This window comes from Centropristis striata, chromosome 8, assembly GCF_030273125.1.
Source record: "Centropristis striata isolate RG_2023a ecotype Rhode Island chromosome 8, C.striata_1.0, whole genome shotgun sequence".
Taxonomy (NCBI): Eukaryota; Metazoa; Chordata; class Actinopteri; order Perciformes; family Serranidae; genus Centropristis; species Centropristis striata.
In genome coordinates, this window is record NC_081524.1 from 14,026,420 (window position 1) to 14,050,926 (window position 24,507).

The 24,507-nt window shown below is 37.5% G+C and overlaps 3 protein-coding genes across 4 annotated transcripts; 1 reads left to right on the plus strand and 2 right to left on the minus strand.

The window, feature by feature from the left end:
- The first annotated feature begins 1,757 nt into the window (after nucleotides 1–1,757).
- Nucleotides 1,758–13,883, plus strand: alg2 (ALG2 alpha-1,3/1,6-mannosyltransferase). Of its 2 annotated transcripts, none has more exons than XM_059338588.1 (5): nucleotides 1,758–1,866; nucleotides 8,885–9,056; nucleotides 9,817–9,954; nucleotides 11,309–11,476; nucleotides 13,015–13,883. In XM_059338588.1, exons 2-5 carry the CDS (start codon nucleotides 8,886–8,888, stop codon nucleotides 13,753–13,755), a joined length of 1,218 nt encoding a protein of 405 aa, XP_059194571.1. In that variant the 5' UTR covers nucleotides 1,758–1,866; nucleotide 8,885; the 3' UTR covers nucleotides 13,756–13,883. The 2 variants fall into 2 exon arrangements, with proteins under 2 accessions (XP_059194571.1, XP_059194570.1); XM_059338587.1 differs by lacking the exon at nucleotides 1,758–1,866 and adding an exon at nucleotides 7,474–7,604.
- On the minus strand, nucleotides 3,769–7,176 carry sec61b (SEC61 translocon subunit beta). Its single transcript, XM_059338593.1, has 4 exons — nucleotides 7,020–7,176; nucleotides 6,410–6,507; nucleotides 5,149–5,253; nucleotides 3,769–4,331 (listed from the first exon to the last, which is right to left on the minus strand). Exons 1-4 carry the CDS (start codon nucleotides 7,020–7,022, stop codon nucleotides 4,244–4,246), a joined length of 294 nt encoding a protein of 97 aa, XP_059194576.1. The 5' UTR covers nucleotides 7,023–7,176; the 3' UTR covers nucleotides 3,769–4,243.
- Nucleotides 13,884–14,811: 928 nt separating the features above from the next.
- LOC131975818 (phospholipase A and acyltransferase 2-like) lies at nucleotides 14,812–19,250 on the minus strand. Its single transcript, XM_059338594.1, has 4 exons — nucleotides 18,570–19,250; nucleotides 16,130–16,253; nucleotides 15,715–16,016; nucleotides 14,812–14,901 (listed from the first exon to the last, which is right to left on the minus strand). Exons 1-4 carry the CDS (start codon nucleotides 18,621–18,623, stop codon nucleotides 14,812–14,814), a joined length of 570 nt encoding a protein of 189 aa, XP_059194577.1. The 5' UTR covers nucleotides 18,624–19,250.
- Between the last annotated feature and the right edge of the window lie 5,257 nt (nucleotides 19,251–24,507).

Here is a 24,507-nt window from a genome sequence, read left to right on the forward strand (position 1 = left end):
GATCGATTCCACCCGCCCGTCCACTCATCCCACGCTTTACCAACCATGTGATCTGTTCAGAAATGCACACACATACTTGACATAAGTGCGTGCATGACTGGGCGCTCACATTAATCTAAAGAAGGTATTTTCTGAGCAGTCTTTGGAAGGAAAGAAGAGTTTCAAATCATAAGCCCTCTGCTGCACCTGATATCCTGATAGCTGTGTTTAGCTGCAGGGCGGAACATCTCCTCGCATAAACACCAATGTGATGGATGAGTGAGAGAGTGACATAGCCATAAAGAGGGACAGAGGAGAGAGAGACTGACTTCAGCAGTTTCTTCTTCCTCCATGCTAAACCACAGAGCAGCATGTAGAACAGAAACTACATGTGACCTATTTACAGGTCTTCTCAAGGGTGTGCGTGTGCAGCACCTCTCTCGATGTAAGGGACCATCCCTTGTAAAAGCGTGTGGTTTCTTCACAGGATATGGGTTTCTGGTGAAAAAGACACAGAGAGGAAGTGCTCTAAAGAAAGCTTCTCTTCTTTTCTTTCTTTCTCTGTCTTCCTATCTCTCGCTCCCCTCTTTCTTTCCACGAGACAAACGTCACCTCACATGTGGATGTTCAGGAACATTTACTTAAAAGTGGAGGTAAAGACTTCACTTGTTCACTTGTGCACGATGATGAAATCTCTTCTTTCTTCTTGTTTTCATGTCATCTTCTGTGAATAATGAGTGATTGCTAAGGAATTAAAGGAAACACACACCTATTTTAGTGAGAGGCAAGAAAAGAAGTTGCACACTAACTCTGACTTGATGATTGATATAAACATCTAAAGATTAATATTTTGGCTATTTTGGCTGGAAAACTGACTAGGGCAGGTGTGTCGAATTCAAAGCAAAAAAAAAAACATCTCCACATATCTAAAAAACCTTCAAATTTTCATGCTTACCTACCAAGTGATTTAAAGGGACAGTTTAAATCACTTTCCTCTTACCTGTAGTGCTGTTTTATCAATCTAAATTGTTTGGTTAGAGATATTGGCCGTAGAGATGTCTGCCTTCTTTTGAATATGATGGAACTATATTCACTTGTGGTGCTCAAAGTTCCCAAAAAATACATCTCAAGAAAAACTCAACAGCATTGTTTCTTTCCAAAAATCATGACCCAGTTACTCAAGATAATCCACACATCTTGTTGTGAGCAGTTTCATGTAGGAAGTACTTTCTTTCTAGTGTAGTTATCTACACCAAACTGCTCACAACAAGGTCTGTGGATTATATTGATCACACCAAAACAATCTGGATTGATAAACAGCACTACAAGTAAGAAGGAAAAAACATTTTTTAATTTTTTTTTGGTGGGAACTGTCCCTTTAAGAGCCTTATTGATGCATCTGTGTCCAAAACACAAAGACTGAGGACTCCAGCGTTAAGGAGATTAAAAAATTCCACCTCATTTGTACCCCTTGATGAAACACTGAGTTGACTTGTATTGACGGTGTCAAGAGGAGTTTGTAACTACAGGTTGCAGCAGCGTGGAGCGCTCCACATGCTGCCTGGGCCTGTTTGACTCCTGAACACTGAGGGACAGCTTCGCCACAGCTCCTTCATATTTAATTGTTACGTTGAATTATTCTGGCTCACTGCCGTGTTGTGCCACCATGAATTGGGCCGTGGAGTTTGTGAGTGTATCTCTCACTTGCTCTCTCTCTTTATGTGTGTATGTGTGTGTGTGTGTGTGTGTGTAGGACAGGGACGACAGGGAGAGTGATGTGGCAGTAGTGCCTGAGTTTGCCACGAACACTGGAAGCCTGTGGGAAAGCAGAGCCATAGCAACAAAATGAATTAATGAACAGGATCCGGATGCTACGTTTAACACAAGGTACAAGCTCACACACACACACACACACACACACACACAGAGAAGCACAAGTATAGGCCAGCTGGTGGTTTCATATTCAACACAGGTGACCTGGTGATGCAGGTTGGGCCTGAACTTCTTCTAACCTACAAAACAAGCAGCCAGACGCTCACAGCATTATACTGAACATCTTGTCATAAATTCACACTGTTTAAGTTAATGTGGACAAATCAAATCTGATGCGGTTTCTCATCACTTACTTTAGTTTCACTCAGCTCAGTTCAAGTGATTTGAATGTAATAATAATGAACTTGATGTTAATTTGTCTCGTTATGAAGCATTTTGAGTATCAAAAAGTTGGTTTGTGTGTGTGGTTTGTGTCTATGATCATGTTACATAGTATTTTGATAATATGACTGGGTAAAAAAATCTCCACACAGAACATGTGTTCATGCGCTCTGTCAGTGAGGACAGAGTAACATCTTGATATTGTCTGAGCCGGTTATATTCAGAAAATAGTCTGCAGCTCCCCCTTCAGGAAAACACAGAAAGTCAACCGGGCAAAATCCAGATGAAGAACATTTCGGGTCTTTAAGGGATTTCAAAATATTCCTTTAATTATGCAAGCCTTTAGATCAACATCAACACAAATTGCATCCTGATTTTTTTTATGTATTCTATTATTGTGCTTTGGATATTTGAAGATGTATTATATATCAGCTGGTGCTCTGTTCTCCTTGACACCATACACCAGAATCTAATAGACAGCCATGTAAAAAGAGCAAAAACATATAGTTTAAAATGTAACATTACAAGTTTGGATCATAGATAGATGGATAGATAGGTAGATTACTTTATTCATCCCCGAAGGGAAATTCGGTAATTCACTAAATCATCACACATTTCCTTCTGGTATTAAGTCACTTTGAGGACTTTGCCTGTTTGCAATTATTGATGGAAGCAAAAAAAAAAAAAAGAAGAAGAAGCTTCAGTCCTGGTGGTAAAGACGAACCCTGGGGCAGTCCATGTTAGAGTCTGCTGCCTCTGGACCTTTTATAGAGGTATGCATACTGAGTTAACCCTTTCATCCAGTCAGATGTCAGTTTAAAGCCTCTGGTCTAATATATTATATGTATAGGCAGGTCTAGACTTTTTCTCTTTATGCAAATATGATGACACAAGAAGTTTATGGCAATTAAGGCTGTTTGAGTTTATATGCAGTTGAGATGCCATTTAAAATTGAACAAATGACAAAAAAATTGATTACTGAGTAAGTTATGGCCAAAACCTTAGTTGAACAAGTTGCAAGTGGCAGGAATTTGTTTGAACCAAGCATTAAGCCTAAGGTGATCTGTCAATCATACCGAAATGTGACATTTGAGATTTATGAGTATACGTTTATTATTGCCTCATGGCAAAATGTACAGCTTTCAGTCAATAGACTGGTAGTGGTAACAAATGATTTACAGTGAGAAAAGTATCTCATTCAGGGTTCAGTTAAATTCCAGCACCTTACAGCTGTGGTAAATTACATCTTCTTATATAGTATATTGATTGTTTCAGTTCTTCATCAACCAAATGTATGATTTGTGACAACATTCTACAGAAAGGTGGCAAGTTACAACAAAATAAAATAGTTTCAAACTTTGCTGTGTTAACAAAACTTAAAAACCCTTAAAACAAAACAGTGTTTAAGGGTTTCCAGCCCCTCTATGAACAGTGCTGCCTAATAGCACTTTTTTTTGGTTTGCCCAATGCCTTTTGGGGAAATGTACAAGACTTAGTGAGTGTAGTAAAAAATAGTGCCTCGTTTTTCTCTGAAATATGGTGAAGAAGCATCTTAATAAACAGGCTCATTCAACTTGAGATGTCTAAATAAGAAAAATATTATTTCAGACCAAAATAAGGCCAAATTCCACCACATTGATTTTCACTTTTTTATTGTACAATATTACAATTACATTTGTACAAATGCCGTTAACAAAAAAAAATTCAGGCTAAAAGAGGAAATGTTTTTGCTGGGGCCTGAAAACAACAATGTCCTTTGAGTTCTGCACTGAAACTTAATGCAGCAGTGAAGGAACACGCTGCTGCTGCTGCTGCTCGGAGGGAAGGCCACATACACACAGACTGGCTGAGGTGAGGCTAGCATGGCCTCCTCCTGTTCAGCCCACCAGATGTTATAACACAGGAAGGGCAAAAGGAACGAGGTGGATACCAACTTCAGTGCAGATGAAGATTATGTACTAAAACAGTCGCATAACTAAAAAAAAAGTTGTGTGGCTTGTGTTGTAGTGCAGAAGAGAACCAGGGGAGTAAGGTTGTTGTTCAGTTGTTGTTTGGTCCAGGTCCAATGTTTTAAGAAGCCGAGGCGCAGAGTCAGAGGTCATCAGGCACTTTAAGAGCGGGTGTACTTCCCCCAGATGTGCAGCATGAAGACAGAAGCGATGAAGAGCAGACTCATCACCAGCACTGGCACCGGGCCGCTGTCAGAACAAAGAGAAACTGATCAACGCTCAGATTAACACGCAAACACACAATCCCATCGTCTGCTCTAACCTCGATCAGAGCGAGAGTCTTAGTGGAGTGGCTGATTTTATTGATGAGCTTAGGAAACAAGGAGGCGCTCTCATCTCTGAAGGAGACACTGAGTGGGGGGTGGGGTGGAGGGGGCGCATCGCTAAGTAGCAGCATTGCCATGCCAACCATCTCCTCAGCGGCCCCCTCCTCTCCCTGTCAGAAGGCTGTAATTGAGTTGACCTTTCAGAGTGCATCCTTTAATGAAGCTTTGAGGCCGGCGTCTAACGCAGGAACAAACACGCACTCGATATACAGCACTGTATGGCCAGTCTGCCCTCCTTCGACTGCTGGAGAGACGCACTCAATAACCACCACAGCACCATCGATCAACCATGGCCGGCCGTGGCCAGGAGACAGGACGCCTGCTCTAATATTAGGGGCGAGGATGCAGCAGAATAGAAGTTTGAGAGTCTTCTAAAAGTATGCTTTCCTAACACACATTAGTGTGTGTATATACACTGTAGACACACACACTTATCAAGCTGATCCACTGCTCAGAGATGATTTGTTTCATCACGGAGGCACGTCTGCCCATTTCCTGCTATTAATCACTCCTCCTATTCTATGTGATAAACATATATAACACTAATAATGATCGCAAGTGTCGGAAGTCCTGAGTATTAGTACGTGCTCGTGTGTGGATGAAAGTTCAAAATTGTCAGAGGCTAAATTTGTTTTGCAAGCATGTATGTTCTTGTGTTCTGCTTTATGAACTGCACTTACACTTTGAGGCCTGGCGAGTCTTCTGTGTAGAAGCGCCACATGCCACCGGTGCCTGCGGACCCTGTGGTCCTGCCTCCGCTGCGTGTCCCGCTACTGGTAGCTTTCCTGTGGAACACACACAAAGTCAGGAATATATTGACACCGCCAAGTGTTTGAGTGATTCAACATCTTATTATCAAGAACTTTTAATGATACTAATCTGATCTGAAATTTAAAATTCCTGCTTATTAAATAATGTATGCTTTTGCAAAGACAACAAGACATTAGAACAAACAGAGACACAACTAATAATATAATAGTGCAATGGATGAAAATAATGCATGCTGAATAATATGTTTTTTATTCATCCAGCAGTTTCTTAAAGCCAAACACTTTGACCATCACAGTAAAAATAAAACTTTTATACACTGTATTCACAATGTAAGCAACTCCAGGAGCTGCTGATGAAAGAGCTGAGTGATTCATGGCTGCTTCACTTGTGTGATGAGATTAAACGGAGGTTAATGAGGTAATGAAGAGGGTGATAGTAATGGGTAATAATGAGAGGTAACAGCGAGCCTCTGATTACACACTGATTAAGCCCACAGTGCAACATCTATCTGCTGCTCTAATCTCAACCGCGCACACAAAAGTAAAGAGAATGGCTATCTGAATATCATCAATCACTCTTTACAGTATCATGACATGAGCAGGTGAGGTCAATGCAAATAATTATAGAGAACATGGGCAGGCCTAGATGACCACAAAACTTATCTCTTATGTTTATTGTAAAGTGGTCTTCAATGGCTACTTTTTACTGTGGTGGCTAACATATGGATGTTTGACGTATTCATGGAAAAACAAATAATTTGTCTTATTGGAATACAATCAAGACCACATGTTACCACAGTTTCAACTCTACTGTGCAAGTGTCTAAACTCTACTGAGGGTTTGAGCTAAATACTTCTAAAACATATTCCCTCATGTGGGGTTTGATTATGCTGGTGGACAGAGCTGCCTAACAGGTCTAAAATATCCAATGGGTGTTCAAATGGGTTGAAATCTGGTGAATGGGACGACTCTAGCAAATGATTCACATCATTTTCATACTGAAACAATTCAGTGAGGTCTTGAGTCCTACTACATATAATTTATTGTGTTAATACACCCTTTTATTCAGGCTTGTGTCACATTGGTATGCACTTCTGGAGAGTTTATCCATCTGTCTCCTGGATAAAAAGTACAGTTAGAAGTAAAAGTTTGATAGAGCGTGTATGTGTACCTCTGTCTGACTGTAGAGCCAGCTGCACGGGGAGCCACTGTCTTGCTTGGGGAACGGCTAGAAGCCCCAACATTGGTTGCACTTGCTGCTGGTCCAGGCTGAAGGGAAAACACATATGATCAGGATTTATCATTATACCCTTTGACAATCTAACATCTGTCATTCTCATACACTCACAAACATTTACATTGCAACACATGTAAAACTTTGAAAACTTACGCACAACATTCAGACGAAGAGATCCAATAATGGTGTTTGAATAACTATCTTACATTTAACTCTGAACTGTTACAATGTGTTTATGTCAGACTGATGGCAAAGGCCTTGACTTGATGTCCACACTGTAGATTAATTTCAACTTCTGGTGATAAAACACACAGAATACAAACATATAGTAAATAGTTAGTTTATCTAGTGCTGTGTCAGCATTAATGTGTGTTTAGGGACAGTTTGAGCTGCTGAAGAAAAGCCACGTCCACAAATGATGAGCTAATGTTAGCAAGCTAGCTAACAGATAGCACAACGTTAGCTCAGGTCTAACGTTAAATGAGTGCATTAGAGCTCGATAGTTAGTTTTAGTAACAGTTTCAGATGAAGTTGATAAGCTTACCATTTTGCTTTATTTGTCCTGATGCGAGATGAAACCCTGAGCCCCTCTTCAAGCTGATGTCCACGTCAAATGAACAGGAGCAGACAGTCGGTGTGTGAATTGAAAAACTTGAGAAGGGATCCCACAACGCTGACGCTTGTCTAAAAAGGACACGACTGCAAAACACAAGACCAGCACGGGTGGCCTAGCAGATGCCTGACCGGCAGATCGCAATCACCACAAAAATGATTAATGAAACATTATTTTAAGACCATAGTTTTGCACCAGTTTAAACAAACGTGTTTTCAAAACTCTATCTAATTTTTGCTACAGTTAATTCCTACTTATATTTGTCTTTTAATTTAAAGGCAAATATTTGGTCTGCCCTGATTCTGAGGGAGACGTGTCTCACAGGAAGCGCTGTGAGGAAACAGGCGCCATTGTGGCTCAAACACGGAGGCGCGGTTAGCCCGATCACAATAGATTATATGAGCCAACATGGCGTCCAAACGCCACAGTTTCATGACAGTTCCTGTTGCTACGGGGTTCTAAACGAGCATAATCACAGGTTTCTAAAGTCGCACCAAGTAGTCGAGAGATCTAAAGGTAAACAGACTTTCTTTGTAAATAGATTTTACGGAGACATAGTTAGTTATGTTCAGAAACAAAGACAACTGATCATCAAGCTAGCTTTAGGACGTGTTAAAATACCATTAGCTACATTAGGCTAGCATCCATAAAGTTATCACTGTAGCTGAAGACACCTTCCTCCAAAGCAAACATTTATCTAAAATTATAGTGTATTGTTGTAATTGCTATCAGTTTGACTTCCTATCATTACACTTATTATCAGATAAAGGTTTTCTTCGTAGTATATATGAGGCAGAACACTTTGGGACATCATGTCAGCCACATTGATTTGCAAGAGATGTAGTAGGTACATTTTCTGGTAAACAGTCATGGAATTAGAAAACTTTTCACATTTACCAACAATGCAGCTCTAAAAAAATGTCTTATTGGCATGATAAAGTGGTTACTGGTGGTTACATATTTGAGATTGTTTGGATGCAATTTAAGATGAATTTACTTTTTTATGTGCCTCAGGTGAAATCAGTCACTCATGTACAGGTGCATCTCCATAAATTAGAATATGATGGAAAAGTCAATTTCCAGTAGTTCAAGTCAAATAGCCCCAACCAAGTATTGAGTCATATAGAATGGACATACTTTACTACTCAGGGGCCAACATTTCGATACATTTTTTTGAGACACTGAATTTAAGATCTGCATTAAGCTCAACTTATTCCACAGGTGGATCTCAATAAATTAGAATATCATGGAGAAGTCCATTTCCAGTAGTATAAATCAAATAGCCAACTAAGTATTATACTGCATAGTGCATAAAAATTTACATGCTTTTCAGAGGCCAACATTTCCATATTAAACATACTTTTTTAAAATAGTTTTTTTGTAATTTTGTTTTTTTGAGACACTGAAATTTAGGTCTTCATTAAATGTAAGCCATAATCATTATAATTAGAAGAAATTAAATAAATTAGGACATGAAATGTTTCATTCTGTGTTTATGGGTCTATATAATGGGTTATTACCCCTTTATGAAGTGAATTACTGACATAAATAAACTTTTCTATGATATTCTAGTTTATTGAGATGCACCTGTAAAAGTTTAAGCTGTTGTTAGAATTCCCATTGTATTTTTGATGTTGGGATGATTTGTACTCTCTGTGCTCATCAGTTTATCTGTCATTCTGCACAAAATAGTGATATATAATGTATACAACTTCAACCCTATCTGCAAACCAACAGTCTTGTAGGAAGCTATATTGAACAGATTGAATTTGAACTTTATTTGTTCTTGTGTGCAGTATGGTGCGGGTGGTGTTCCTCCATCCAGACCTTGGTATCGGTGGAGCGGAGCGGCTGGTCGTCGATGCTGCTGTCGCTCTGAAGTCTCAGGGATGTAGCGTTCAGATCTGGACGGCCCATTATGACCCAACACACTGCTTCTCCGAGACCCTGGACCCAGAGCTGCCTGTGGTACGTTAACACACACCTTGTAATACTGTCCCTCAAAGATACACATAGACAAAGACTAGTGCATGTATTGTTTCATTGTATCTGTTATAGGGGTGGGCGATATGGCCCTAAAAGAATATCACGATATTTCAGGCTATTTTTGCGATAACGATATTCTTGGCAATATTACCAAATACTTAAAAATATATTAAAAATTTGATTTTTTTTAGTCTGTATGAATAAATAAAAATCTAAAATGTAGTGTGAAGTGCAAATCTCAACAGTTGTCAAATACAAAAAAATGTACTCTTGACTCTTGAGTATGAGAAAAAAATAAAAAATTAACCATTTAGGGGTTCCGGGGGCAAATTTTAATGACATTTTGTAAAGGAGAATAAAGGTTCTTGTATGTTTTATTTAAGGCATCTTATTTTGACGGTCTTCTTGTAAGTTCTGTGGTGGATTCTGTTTACACACTGTGATCTTATTTTGAAAGCTGCATGTGTTTAGCGACAGAGAGTAAGTAGCTTTTTGTGATTAAAACAACTTTAATTGTTAGCTAATGTTAGCTTGTGGCTAACGAATTGCATAATGCAGCAGTGTGTTTGGAGGGCAGCTCGGTATAGTCAGTTGTGTAAGTGTCAACCTTACGCCACTATATCAAGAAGTAGGAATGTTGCCAATATCATGATATGCATTTTTTTTAACCACAAGAAAATATACCAATATTATCGTGAACGATACGATATGGCACACCCCTAATCTGTTACTTTTCTAACAGGTATGTGTGGGTGACTGGCTGCCCACCAATGTGTTTGGATACCTTCATGCCATGTGTGCCTACCTGAGGATGATCTATGTGGCTCTCTATCTGGTTTTCCTCAGTGGGGTGGAGTACGATGTTATCTTCTGTGATCAAGTGAGTGTGACGTCCTGCAGCAACTAACTAACTACCTGTCTGTTTGGTTGTCACTTATTTGAGTTCCCCTGAGCCTCGTGTATCTTGTAACTGTCTCTGTTGCTCGGAGAATAGCTTTCATTGTTCACAGCAGCCCATCTCCCTTTTTTTGTGTCACACCCTTTCACTACACCATGACGTAAAGTAAACACTCCTTTGACTATATTCTACTGTTTTGTGTTTCACACAAATACGCACAAATATCACCTTTCTTCAACATACACTACCGGTCAAAAGTTTTAGAACACCCCAAATTTTTCCAGTTTTTTATTGAAATTCAAGCAGTTCAAGTCAAATGAACAGCTTGAAAGGGTACAAAGGTAAGTGGTGAACTGCCAGAGGTAAATAAAAAAAGGTAAGCTTAACCAAAACTGGAAAATAATGTACATTTCAGAATTATACAAGTAGGCCTTTTTCAGGGAACAAGAAATGGGTTAACAACTTAACTCTATGGAGTCTTGGGCTATTTTGTCCATTTTTTAATTCTTTTCATGTCTTTGTAAGTCATTTTGTGTCTTTTGGTGTCTTTTTTTGTCATTTTGTGTCTTTTTTTGGTCATTTTGTGTCTTTTTTTGGTCATTTTGTGTCTTTTTTTAGTCCTTTAGTTCGACATAAAATGTGATTTTGAATCTTTTTTTTACTTTCAAAACACTATCATGCTCAATAAAGAATTTTAAATGTTGCAAATGTGCATTACTTTCAGAGTAGACTGAGACATTAAACTGCATCATTTTCAATTCAATTCTGGAAAAGTTGATGTGTTCTAAAACTTTTGACCAGTAGTGTAAGTACAGTACAGTAACTGTTGTTCTGATTGACTTACAATGTGACATTCGAAGAAGCCTCACTTCCTAAATGAATAAAAGTGCAATCAACCAAAACATGCCATGCATCGGTCACATAGAGCATTTAAAGTGTTTGTCTTAGAATGTGTGTTTACCAGTCAAGTACATTAAGTATTTTATAGTCTATGGTATTAAGCCTCTGAACCCCGAGCAGTTTCAGGGAGTTTTTTGCTCGTCACATTTTTACTTACTGTGGCCTCACTTTTCATTAAACCTCTATGGAAACAGCACAAACATGGCTAGAACTAAGGAAAACCCCAAAATGTAATTTGTGCAGTATAACACAGTAATGCCATGAATCATAAAAATAAAAAAAATGCAAGTTGAATTTCTTTGATGATTTATTTTATAAAAATTGCAAAAAGAAAAAAAGTACCCACATATGTTAATAATATCAGGAAGATATTGGGAACATTTTTTAAAAGTAAGACATATACATTTTTGTTCATACTCCCTTTATCCAATTCCAGGTGTCAGCTTGTATTCCGGTGTTGAGGCTGTCCCGTCTTCGGAAGAAGGTTTTATTTTACTGTCACTTCCCGGACCAGCTGCTGACCCAGAGGAAGTCAGCCCTAAAGAAGCTTTATCGTGCTCCCATCGACTGGCTGGAGGAACGCACCACCGGCATGGCTGATATGGTACGTAACGGTTGTGGCATTGTAAAGGGTTAAGATGGTCTGTTGGCAGTGCAGCATTGTGTCACTGTTACCATTTTATTTTAGATGGAAAAGCTAATTTATGTAACATGGTGGGGAAAATGCTTTGCTGTGAACAACACATACACTACTGGTCAAAAGTTTTAGAACACACCAACTTTTCCAGAATTGAATTGAAAATTATGCAGTTTAATGTCTCAGTGTACTCTGAAATTAATGCACATTTGCAACATTTAAAATTCTTTATTGAGCATGATAGTGTTTTGAAAACAAAAAAAAGATTAAAAATCACATTTTATGTTGGACTAAAGGACTAAAAAAAGACACAAAATGACCAAAAAAGACACAAAATGACAAAAAAAGACAACCAAAGACACAAAATGACTTACAAAGACATGGAAATAATTCAAAAAATGGACAAAATAGCCCAAGACTCCATAGAGTTAAGTTGTTAACCCATTTCTTGTTCCCTGAAAAAGGCCTACTTGTATAATTCTGAAATGTAAATTATTTTTCAGTTTTGGTTAAGCTTACCTTTTTTTATTTAGCTCTGGCAGTTCACCACTTACCTTTGTACCCTTTCAAGCTGTTCATTTGACTTGAACTGCTTGAATTTCAATAAAAAACTGGAAAAATTGGGGTGTTCTAAAACTTTTGACCGGGAGTGTACTTTCAGTATAAAACCAAAAGAAAAGTATTAGATCAAACTAAAAAATATTAATTAAATAAATAAAAATCGTTGTATTGGCTTTTATTAGTAAAAACGGTTTGGTTTTATGCACATATTTTGAGAATGGTCGGAGGGTCCTATGTGAGGATGTTAAGGGCGGAGTCTACAGGAGAGCCAGAGGCTAAAACTATGCACGTCACGTAAGAACATTTCTAAATCTAATTTTAAAACAAATAGGATGATATGATGAGTTTCTTAATTTCATTTTAAAGTTTTTGCATTTTGCTGATTGTAGGGAGAAAAGTGATTTTTCTGAGCAGTAACTACAGTTCAAAAATTTCATTTTCCGAAGTGGATTCATTTCAATGGATAGAAAATCTTACATACTTATACACCATGCATGTGACATCATGAGGTATTTTAATAATGGGATTTTCAGAGCTGCCAGGTAAAGGCTGCTCTCAAGGTAATACTGCAGCTTGAAAAACAGGGTCGGTTTGCTCAAAATGGCTATTATATCACCTAGATGTTAAGAGAGGTTAAGAGCAGTGAAGTTTTTCTTTCTGACTGAGTTTGGCTCTTGATAACTACTAAAACTGTAGTGTATTAGAATGAATCAGAATACAAGGTATATTATTTTGCTTAAATATACTTATTGACTATTCAAAATGTTATACAGGCAAGTCGTTGCAGAAGCTCTGGGCCCTGACAGAAAAGAAAATGACATTTACATTTTATTCTAGACTTTAGGATAACCAAAGACTGCAGGCTGTCGTCCAGCTCACAGTGAATTTAAATGCCTGTGATATATGTGAGATCCTTATGAACTAATCTCTCTGTACTTCCTTAGATTCTGGTAAACAGCAAGTTCACCGCAGGCATCTTCAGCGAGACCTTTCGTGGTCTGCGAGGCGTCCAGACAGATGTGCTGTATCCCTCCCTCAACACGAGTACCTTTGACCGGCAGTCCAGTGAAGCACAAGGCCTGGAAGGGCTGCTCCCCGAGGGAGCCTCCTGCCTGTTTCTCTCTCTGAACCGATACGAGAGGAAGAAGAACCTGGGTCTGGCTCTGGAGGCTCTCGCAGTCCTGAGGAGCAGCCTTCCTCCGGGCCAGGCGGCAGGTATCCACCTGGTGGTGGCGGGGGGCTACGACGACCGAGTTACTGAGAATGTTCAACATTATACTGAACTGAAAGAGCTAGCAGCGCAGATCCACTTGGACGGCTGTGTCACTTTTCTGCGCTCCCCCTCCGACTCACAGAAGGTGGCGCTGCTGCGGGCCAGCGCCGCCGTGCTGTACACCCCGAGCAGAGAGCATTTTGGGATCGTTCCCGTAGAGGCCATGTACTGCTGCTGCCCTGTTATCGCGGTGAATTCTGGGGGGCCCCTGGAGAGCGTGGCAGACGGGGAGACGGGCTTCCTGTGCGAGCCCACAGCAGAGGCCTTCTCTAAGGCCATGGAGAGGCTGGTGAGGGAGCCACAGCTCCGCAGGGACATGGGACAAGCTGGGAGGAGGAGGGTACAAGATAAATTCTCTCTCCAGGCCTTCTCAGACCAGCTGTATGGCTACATTGTCAGGCTGAGCGAGTGACGGGAAAGCTGGAGGAGAGGCGGGAGACGGCTGGGAAAATGATCCTCTTCTGAACTGTGAATTGTCTGAGGGCCACTGGGGTCTACAGTGAGGTGAACAGAGAATGTATGTGTAAATGTGCAGGAAGGTGGGCGGGTATTGGGGGGGGGGGGGGGGGGGGGGGGGGGGGGGGGGGTATTATGAGGACTCGGAGGACAATCAATCAGCATTCCCCTGGAGGGGTTGCTGAGAGGAAAAAAAAGGACGGAATCTCTATACCAATTAAGAAAAGAGTAACGAGTTTACCTTCCCTATCTCTGGAAAAAAAACACCTGCAAGTGTGTAAGTGAGTGTGTGTGTGTAATTGTACAAAGCCTAGTAAATGAGCGTACCAGAAGGATTGATTGTTAGAGTGAAATGTTTTGCACTGTGTATGTTTTGCTACAGAAGTCTTTGTCTTTGTGTGTTTTGGGGGAAGAAGAAGAAGAAGAATGTAGTTACCGCCATGTTCCATCAGGCAGTGCACAGTCACAGATCGATAAAACAGGATGCTTTCCACTACTTCCTGTCCGCCCAGAGCTTTGTTCCCCTCCTCGCATTCAGGAGACGCTGGCCTGTTCATGACTCTTGCTGCTGCGTGGAGGTTATTAGCAGATGATAGAGAGTGTTTGGCTTTATTAGAGGTCTGGTTGATGGGCAGTGTGGCTTCGTCTGGGTCATTATCAACGAGGAGAATAGCAGAAGGTCATTGTGTCTGCGCGGTGGCCTCTCCAGCCCTCCTACTGTATAGAAATGCTCTTATTGACATTCCCCAAGTCTTAATAAACAAGAGGAGACATGCTTTGCTGACTCTCATGGGCTTTGCTTTGTTGTAAAGTTTTTTTTGGCCTTTAATAGACTTTGCAAAGGATTTTGCGGGTGAGTTTGGAGGCACAGATATGTTGTTAATGTTGTACCATACTTTTTTTCTTTCATTGAACTGTTTGATTGGGCCTTGAGTTCTGAAATGAAACATTCTCAGACAATGTAGCAGCAAAAGACTTTTATTTTTACTCATTAACAAAGATGCACATGATCTTAAGTTTCTGTCTCCATCCGCTGCATCATTATCATTTCCAGAGTTTGAGTTGTATCCATATTTGCATCATTCTTTTTCTTAAAGGGAATCTAAAAAGAATAAATAAATAATTAGAACATTGAATTATACAGGTGCATCTCAATACATTAGAATATCATGAAAAAGTAAATTTCTAGTAGTTCAAGTCAAATAGTCCCAACCAGGTATTGAGTCATATAGATGGACAGACTTTCAGAGGCCAACATTTCCATATTAAACATACTTTTTTAAAATTGGTCTTTTGTAATATTCATTTTTTTAGACAGTCTTTATTAAATGTAAGCCATAATCATTATAGTTAGAAGACATTAAATAAATGAAGACATGAAATGTTTCATTCTGTGTGCAATGGATCTACAGTACAGGCCAAAAGTTTGGACACACACCTTCTCATTCAATGCGTTTTCTTTATTTTCATGACTGTTTACATTGTAGATTCTCACTGAAGGTATCAAAACTATGAATGAACACATATGGAATTATGTACTTAACAAAAAAAGTGTGAAATAACTGAAAACATGTCTTGTATTTTAGATTCCTCAAAGTAACCACCCTTTGCTTACTAGAATATAAGACATGTTTTCAGTTATTTCACACTTTTTTGTTAAGTACATAATTCCACATGTGTTCATTAATAGTTTTGATGAATTTACAATGTAAATAGTCATGAAAATAAAGGAAACGCATTGAATGAGAAGGTGTGTCCAAACTTTTGGCCTGTACTGTATATAATGTGTTATTTCCACTTTTTAAAATTTGAATTACTGACATGAATAAACTTTTCTATGATATTCTTATTTATTGAGATGCACCTGTAGGTTGAGATATTTACCAATACAATAACTTTCACTCATTGAACCAACCTGGTTGCTCACTGCCTTGCCGTATCGAACAAATGTGGCGAAATGCTCACTGTTGAAGTTCATCAGGTCGTAGTTAAACTCCTGGTGCAGAAAAGTCTCACAGCGATTCGTCATCATCTCCACATCAGATGGAACCAGGTTGTGTTTAGTGTTGTTGACCCTGATTTGAGTTCCTACTGGCACTTTGATCTCCGTAATGTGCTGTGTGCAGATTCTGGTCTTCCTGAGGACACGATCGCCTTTTGACTTTGGAACCATGAGTTGAATGAAGCTGCGGCAGGCTCTCTGCGTCATGTTCTCATCTTACAGTTACAGGAAAATACAGTGTGAAAGTGCAGAAAAAGCATTAAAATAAACCTCCTTTATTTAAACTTCTGTATACATTATTTTTTAACTTTCACAAAGTCACATTTACCTCCCGCTCCAAAATGGACAACACGACCTTCTCCAACATGAACAGCCCAGAGAGACGATCCTGACCACGGATTCATAAACTCAATCAAGTCTCCGATCTGTGCTGTGGACACACTCTGATCAGTCTAAAGGGAAGAAAGCGCAAAGTTGAAGCCATGCACAGTATGAATGAATGAATGCTTTATTTCGGTTACAAAACCCCCCCCCCAAAAACAGACAACAAAATAAAATCATGTTTTTACGAAATAATCCATCAGACAGCAACCGAAAAAGGAATAGGCTGAAGCCCCAAGGCTTAATTTTGCCTCTCCTGTATCCACACTTTTTTTTTCTTTCTCCTTTATTTCATCACATACACTACCGGTCAAAAGTTTTAGAACACCCCAATTTTTCCAGTTTTTTATTGAAATTCAAGCAGTTCAAGTCAAAAGAACAGCTTGAAAGGGTACAAAGGTAAGTGGTGAACTGCCAGAGGTAAATAAAAAAAGGTAAGCTTAACCAAAACTGAAAGATAATGTACATTTCAGAATTATACAAGTAGGCCTTTTTCAGGGAACAAGAAATGGATAAACAACTTAACTCTATGGAGTCTTGGGCTATTTTGTCTATTTTTGAATTCTTTTCATGTCTTTGTAAGTCATTTTGTGTCTTTTTTTGGTCATTTTGCGTCTTTTGGTGTCTTTTTTTGTCAGTTTGTGTCTTTTTTTGGTCGTTTTGTGTCTTTTTTTAGTCCTTTAGTCCAACATAAAATGTGATATTGAATCTTTTTTTTACTTTCAAAACACTATCATGCTCAATAAAGAATTTTAAATGTTGCAAATGTGCATTAATTTCAGAGTACACTGAGACATTAAACTGCATAATTTTCAATTAAATTCTGGAAAAGTTGGTGTGTTCTAAAACTTTTGACCAGTAGTGTAATTCAAATGACAATACATTCATATTTATTATAGCAATCTTAGAAAAAAAAAAAAACGATACATCAAATCAAATCATACAACTCTTTTGTTTGTACAGTCTTGAAAGTTTGGAAAATGCTTAATTTTATCCATTTGTTATCAACTTTATTTCAGACATGACACAATAAAAAGGACACAAAATGAAAAGATACTTTAAAAAAAAGTAAATTAAATGTCTGGAAACAAGTAGGATGAGTTTAAAATCCATGATAATTTCAATCTTAGAAACATGCTTGAATTCTAATATAATCCTTGAAAGAAGTTTTTCAATATCATCTGATGTTTCATCTACAGAATCACTCATGTAAAACAAAAATCTGCTCAATATTTGAAATGAAGCAATCATTTTTTGTTTGTTATCTACTGATGTCCGACACCAGATCCTTTGATCCCTTACTTTGGAATTTAAATTTTAATCATCATTAAATAATCATGACCCTAAAACATACGATTAAACAGCTAAAATAACAGTGAGTGAGAATATTCATGGTTTGCATTGGGTGTAAAGGAATTCTGTTGACTTTTTCCAGAATTTTATTTATAAAAACTGTTTAGATGTCATGATAAAGACTTTCATATCTTTGTTTTAGATGCATTAAAATGCTTGAATTTTACTCTTAACAAGCTGTAACAACCCTGATTCATAAAACAAAGTTGAGCTGTGGAATTAATGAAACTTTTTTGAATTTTGAAACTCTATAGTCTATGGAAAAAAAAGGTAATTCCTGATGTTGAGAATAACACATTGCATCACAGCTATAAGACTTTTCTTTGCTTTTGTCCTGAAAATACTTTTTGGGTATGTTTTGGGTATATTTTGGGAATGCACCTGTTTATAATTCCCCTTAAACTGGTCCTCTAATGTGTCAGGACTGTAGGCACAACTGCACTGTAACAGACTGCTGTAAGAAAACAGCCAAATTGTGACAGTAACATACTGTTTTCCATTAAAAAGGTATTATACTGTAGAAAACAATGCATTCTGGGCAATATTTGTTGGTAGCTTGCCGTTTCCCATAATATATATATATGTATATCTAAGATATTTTCTATGACTCTTCTTGTCCACATTTGTAATGGCTGTATTTTACTTAACTAACTCATTCAGTATATGATATATTAAAATTACTGAGGTTATTGTGAAGACAGCGCTTAATTCATAGTGATTGGCTTTCAGACAGTAATATGCTCTATTTACAAAAAATGACTGCATACATACTGCAACAATATTGCAACTAGCTTCAGCACTATACTGTGTTTTAGTCTACTGTAAAAATCAATGAAATGCAGGATTTTACTGTAATTCAGTATGTGGTTTTATGAAAGTAACATAGTGTAAAGAAGATAACAGTAAGGGAACTTTAAAATTAACAGAAGAATGCTGGAAACCCTGCTGACAGTATTTTACTGTTAATTTACAAGACAATCGTTTACAGTGTGCATAAAGTTAAATATTCTCTGGATATATTAAATAATATTCACCTGTCTCCATGTCATTTGGGGAAACATGCTATTCCAGTTTCCAAGAAGCTCCATTGCTGCTGTGAGCTGAAGTGAGCAGATGGACTGAAATGCCCTTTCCAATTATTGGGACACTGTAACAGGTTGTGTAATATCTGAAACAACTTTATTAGTCGCAGATAGCCTTGACTGTAACACTCTCAAGATGATATGCAGCCTAATATGTCACCTATTAATCTAATATGCGTGCTCTATTATTCTATCATGTCAAGTTCACGGTGACACTGTGAGTCAATCATGCAAAAATAAATTCTACAGATATTTGCTTCGGTTTGTTAAAAATGTGCATCGAATTTTCAATCCCCACTTCTCTTATTGATTCAGACATTTCTTCAGTCAATTTCAAAAGCTCAAATGCAGAGAAACCAACAGCGATGCAGCTTGTTTGTTAGATCTGAAAACTATCTGTCCCTATAGATCCAATTAGTGCAGGTGCCTCTGTTCCATTTGAAATAGATACTGAGGTGTAGCATTTGAATTTATCACATTGGTAGACCTCAGTCAATTTGTTTATATACAAATAGATATCTTATTTAAATTGTAGGAAATCCAGTTCTGTATATTTATAATTGTGACATTTGTTGTTTGCTCTCTCACTGCTTGGATATTCAATTAATTATTGACATTTATAGAAATGAATCAGATTCAGTTGTTTATGAATCTGCTCTGTGAGCTCCTTTAAAACAAAACCTCAACCCTCATGACCACACTTCAGAAAACGTGATTTAAAAATAAACAACGTAAAAAACAAAAAAAAATCATGCATTTGGAATGGCCACAATTTTCAATAAAGACATTTTATTGTTTGTTTTCTGAACAACATGCAGACATTCAACAAAAAAAAGTCTAAAGACAATAATACATAAATAAGACCTGCAGACACATAGAGCCTGCAACAGCATTCATCATTTTGTTATTCTTTATAAGAGCGTTCATAAGCAGGAGCAGGTAGATTAAATGGTCCAAAATATGATTAGAAGTAAATGATAATGTTGCTATGTATCTGCTGAATTGACAAAAACAATTAATGCAGGGAGAAACAGGATATGTTGGACTCTTTTCCCCTAAATTATTAATTTTTTCGGCCACTAATATATTAAAATTATATGTGGGTGAAACATTTGTAACATATCATAAAATAGTGCAAATGTGCCAAATGTGATGTCTTTTACAAGCCCTAATCTAGAATTGCCAAATATGTGTACAATTTTCATATTTAACTTTATAGTATCACAGAGCTTTAAATGCCCTTTAGTATATATCAAAATAAGAAAACAAAGTGTTTCCAGTGTGCACAAAGTACAGATTCTAAATGTATTAAGCCTTTTTTTTGAAGTAAAGAAGGGCATCTCATAGGAAATAACCACACAAAATCTTTAAAGGCAGTTTTAAAAATGTAAATGTGCTTCTAGGGCAGGAATCAGAAAGCCGCTGTGTGTGTGTTCTTGTACTTCCTACATAGTGAGGACCGGAACACGTTTTTAACCAACAGAATGAGGACATTTTTGCAAAGTGAGGACATTTCGGCCGGTCCTCACTTCTTTAAAGGCTTTTTTGAGATTTCAGACTTTGTTTTAAGGGTTAAAGGTTACATGATAATGATAATTAACTGAAACTGTATTGTGTGGTTACAAAACTAACTAAAATTATAGTGAAAATGTCCTTTGTTTTCCTCTTTGTCAACTTTTTTCATACATAATGAAGATGGATGAGGCAAAGGAAATAAAGGCAAAATTTACTGTGACCTCTTTTAATCTCCCACCCAACAAATACCCCATTACAAAAAACTAAAACTAACACTAAAACTAATAAAAATTAAAGCATTTCAAAAAAAAAAATGAAACTAAAACTAGCAAACTCACTCTAAAACACATTAAAACTAACTGAAATCGAAAACAAAAATTCACAACGAAATCAAAACTAAAACTACTGAAAAATCCAAAGCTGTTATAACCTTGCAAGGGAATTCACTGTTCCAATGAGGGTCCTCACAAAGATAGAAGTACAAGAATGTGTGTGTGTGTGTGTGTGTGTGTGTGTGTGTCCACATACAGAGGTATTAAGAGTAGATGATGAGGAGGCGTTGCTGCAGTGATTTAGGGGCCCCGCTAGGCAAGATGATAAAAAAGGCCCCGTGGAGCCTGTAAGGGAGGGAAAGACCCACAAACGAGCTCCATTCAGTGTGAATGTGTCCCACTTTACTGCCTGCACAGGAAGATGGTGTCTAAAGTCTCTTTTCTATCTCTTCCTTCTTAAAGAAACTGTCTTTCCCTCAAACTTGTGAAAGAAGAATCGATGTCCCTTCCCCCCCCCCCCCCCCCCCCCCCCCTCTCTCTCTCCGTGCCCTGTGGTGGGGTGGTTATTGAGATCACGGTGTGTCTGAGTGGCAGCGATAACCGGTACCCAGGTGCCACTGGCACATGGTGTTTAATTAATTAATGAGACCGCGGGGTTGGTTTTCTAATTCCACCTAGCCGGCACCGGGGTGTGGGGGAGATAGCCGTGAAATGTTTAGGTGTGTGTTTTCAGGCGAGGAAAGGAGAGATGTATGTGGGAGTGTGTGCGTGTTATGGGTGTATATCTATTTTGTTGGCAGTTTGGGAGCTGCTTTCCTTGTTAGTGGAATATTAAATATGTATGGAATATTTTTACTCTGACTTTTAATCACAGCATATGATTGGGAGTTAATCATGGGATAAATGCAGCTGATGATGAGAGAAACACAGTTAGTGTTAATACATCAATCTGAACCTCCGGCTCACTATCCAGGTCAGAGACTCGCTGCCCTGAAACACAGAGATGTACACCAGATTTAAACAATGCAAGAACCAATGGATGGTGTGTGTTACGCAGGTTTTAATGAATTAGATGCTTATAGGGTTACGACTGGAAGAAGTCATTTAAACAAAAAGGCTGGTAAGGATCTTATAATACAATATAATATTATATGATAATAAAATAAATATCAAAGAGAATAGGAGCGAAACCATTTCTCTTAAACATTTTTATTCCATTTAGTTCCAGAGGCGTATGTGCATGCATGTTAGCAATACAAATGTATGATAGTAATATCTAGAAATTGAGTAGTCAACTTTCACTGCAAAAAAGCCAACTTGTATTTTTTGGCCTAAAACAGTGATTTATTGGTAAAACTTGGAAATATAAATTATTGACATTTAGGGCAATAATGTAAGTTAGCACAACAAAGGAAGCCAGTTGTCTGCTCAAAAACAAGTTGGTGAGTTGTTGTTACTTATATCTTTAAGTTGGGGTTCACAACAAGGGACAATAGTTCTGATAACTCTTATTTCTTTGTTGTGAAATTAGGTCATTAGCGAAAGCTAGCGGCTAACTGATGCTAGCGGCGCTGCTTGTTACAGCTACAAGAGTAGCCATTAGCGTATCAATGCTAACTCAAAATTGTGGTCACAACATTAGCTGACATTTCATAGCGGCGTTACAATCGTGCCAGAGAAATTCAGAGTTGAGCAAACTCAAAAACTTAAAATATTTAGTTTAATTGTCCAACTTAAAATTTTAGCGAAGTTTGTTGCCTTGAAATTTTGAGTTCACCCAACTTTTCTGTTTTTTGCAGTGTTGAAGAACTCCTAATGTAACAAGCATCACACACATTATATACTATTATTATTCATTTTTACCTTTATGTTTTCTTCAGTTAACTAAATTTTTAATGAAGACAAAAAAAAGTTATGCAACAACACAATCACTCTTTCTGAATATTTCATACTCAGTTAAATATCTCATTCAAGATTCAAGATTTGAAGCTATATTGTTGCTGTACATTGAAATTCTGGGGTTGCAGAAATTTTAAAAGTTAAAAAAGGAAGTTTGAAACAGGAGAACACAAACAAAATCAGTCAGTCGTTCAGCGGTAGGGCAAATTTCAACATTTGTATGGATAATATTGTACACCAGAAGTGAGGTTTGATGTGAAGGTGTCTGTGAATATATTAATGGGTCAGATGTTCAAATAAAGAGCAGCATTCCATTATTAAGTTAAATATTAATAATATCACATTTCAAATTCAGGTTAATTTCCTTGTAACAAACCTTCTACTTCCATATAGTTGATGTACATGTATTTTAATAAACATTTAGCATTTAGCAAGAGGTGTTCATCATCAACTACTTGTGTGTATCGCTACTCAACTCAGCACGAGCAGAGCTTTTCTTACAGCCTAATATAAAGACTATGTGACAAGTTTGATCAGCAGCTAGTGGTATTTGAATGTCAAAGGTATGTTGGTCATACAAAATAAGAAATGTTGAATTCCTCAACCCAAAAAGACACAAGAACTGTTAATCTCTGTAGGCCAACATTGATCATCATCATCATCATCATCATCATCATTTCCAACACAGCTGATGGTTGCTATTTTGGATTCTAGGGTCTTACAAAGCTAGGCCACATTATTGTGAATGTCAAAGGGGCTACATTTGTTTTTTTTTAACCTTTTTTATTTTTATTTTATTACTTTATTGCAGGTTATGAAATTACACATATTAACAGAACCAGAACTTCACTGTAAAAAATACAGTGAGCGTATGTAAATGTAAATATCAGCAAAAACTGTAATTTATACTGAATAATCCCCTTACTTTTAGGATAATTGTGTCATCATGGTATTTCTCCATTAACTTTACATCAAAATTTTATATTTTTACACTAAAACTGTGTGTTTTCTACAGTTTATGGCAGTTGAATTTAAAGTTTTATGATATTCTTTGATTTACAGTAATTAAAAGTATTCACTATGGTGATGTACAATGTTTAATTTGACAACCTATTTCTGATGCAATTTGACAGTGTTTTACGGTAATTTCTACAAAGGTTTTTAACCTTCATAGATGATAAATCTGAAGAGAAATGAACCTGAACTTTTCATAGAATTGCTGGAGATGAGCCGACTGACATGGCAGCAGCAAAAACAGGTTTTCTGTGCGTCTGTAATGGAAGCACTGAGTAGGTTACAATGTTCTTCTGAGCTAATTTATCAAACACAAACATACAAAAATGTAATTTCTCTTGGATATATGGAAATGTGTTTTAATCAGTGATTAGTGGAAAGAAAAAAATCTGCTTGATTGTTCCTCAGTCTTCTGATGCATGAAGATGCGTCTGTGTAATATACCTTGCCTTCCTTTTCGAGACAGGAGGAGTTTTACTGTTTTACTGAACCTTCCTGCTCATGAATGATAGAAAACGCTTAAACAATAGAAAATCTGCATTTGTATTCACAGCTCATCTTTAAGAGCTGTTTTACATGGTACATGTTAGAAAATTATGTATTTCACTCTTTACTGCTTTCATAAACTATTCAAATATATTAGCTTACACCTCATAAATGTTAAACTGCACAATCTCGTACTCACACTGGCAAAACAGTATTAGGAGCTGATATCACAGAGGAAAGGAATGATTTACTAAAGCTACATAAAACTTCTATAATCTCTGATAGTGGAATATTATAGATAGCCTCTATAAAAATAGCTTTATGGCCCAGGAAAAAGAAGCATTACGACTTGTCCTACGCTGCACGTTGTGCTTTAAACCAACTTATAGCTTAAAGATAAATGAGTCCATAGATTTCATACATCATCTAATTCACAGGAGGTTTGTCCATAAAAAATGTAAGGAGTCTTGTTTCAGATGTAAAGTTATGATGGGGTGCAGTCAGATAAGAAACAACACAAGATAACACTGAGAAAACACAAACAACCAGGGCTGCACACTCTGTTCTGATACACAGATATGTGACTTATTGATAAGATTAAATAGTTATCAAAGTTTCCATTAAGCAATGATGTGCTTCTGATGTTTTTTTCATTTAAACTGACTGCACACATGCATTTTTTTTCAATCCTAACTCCAGATAGA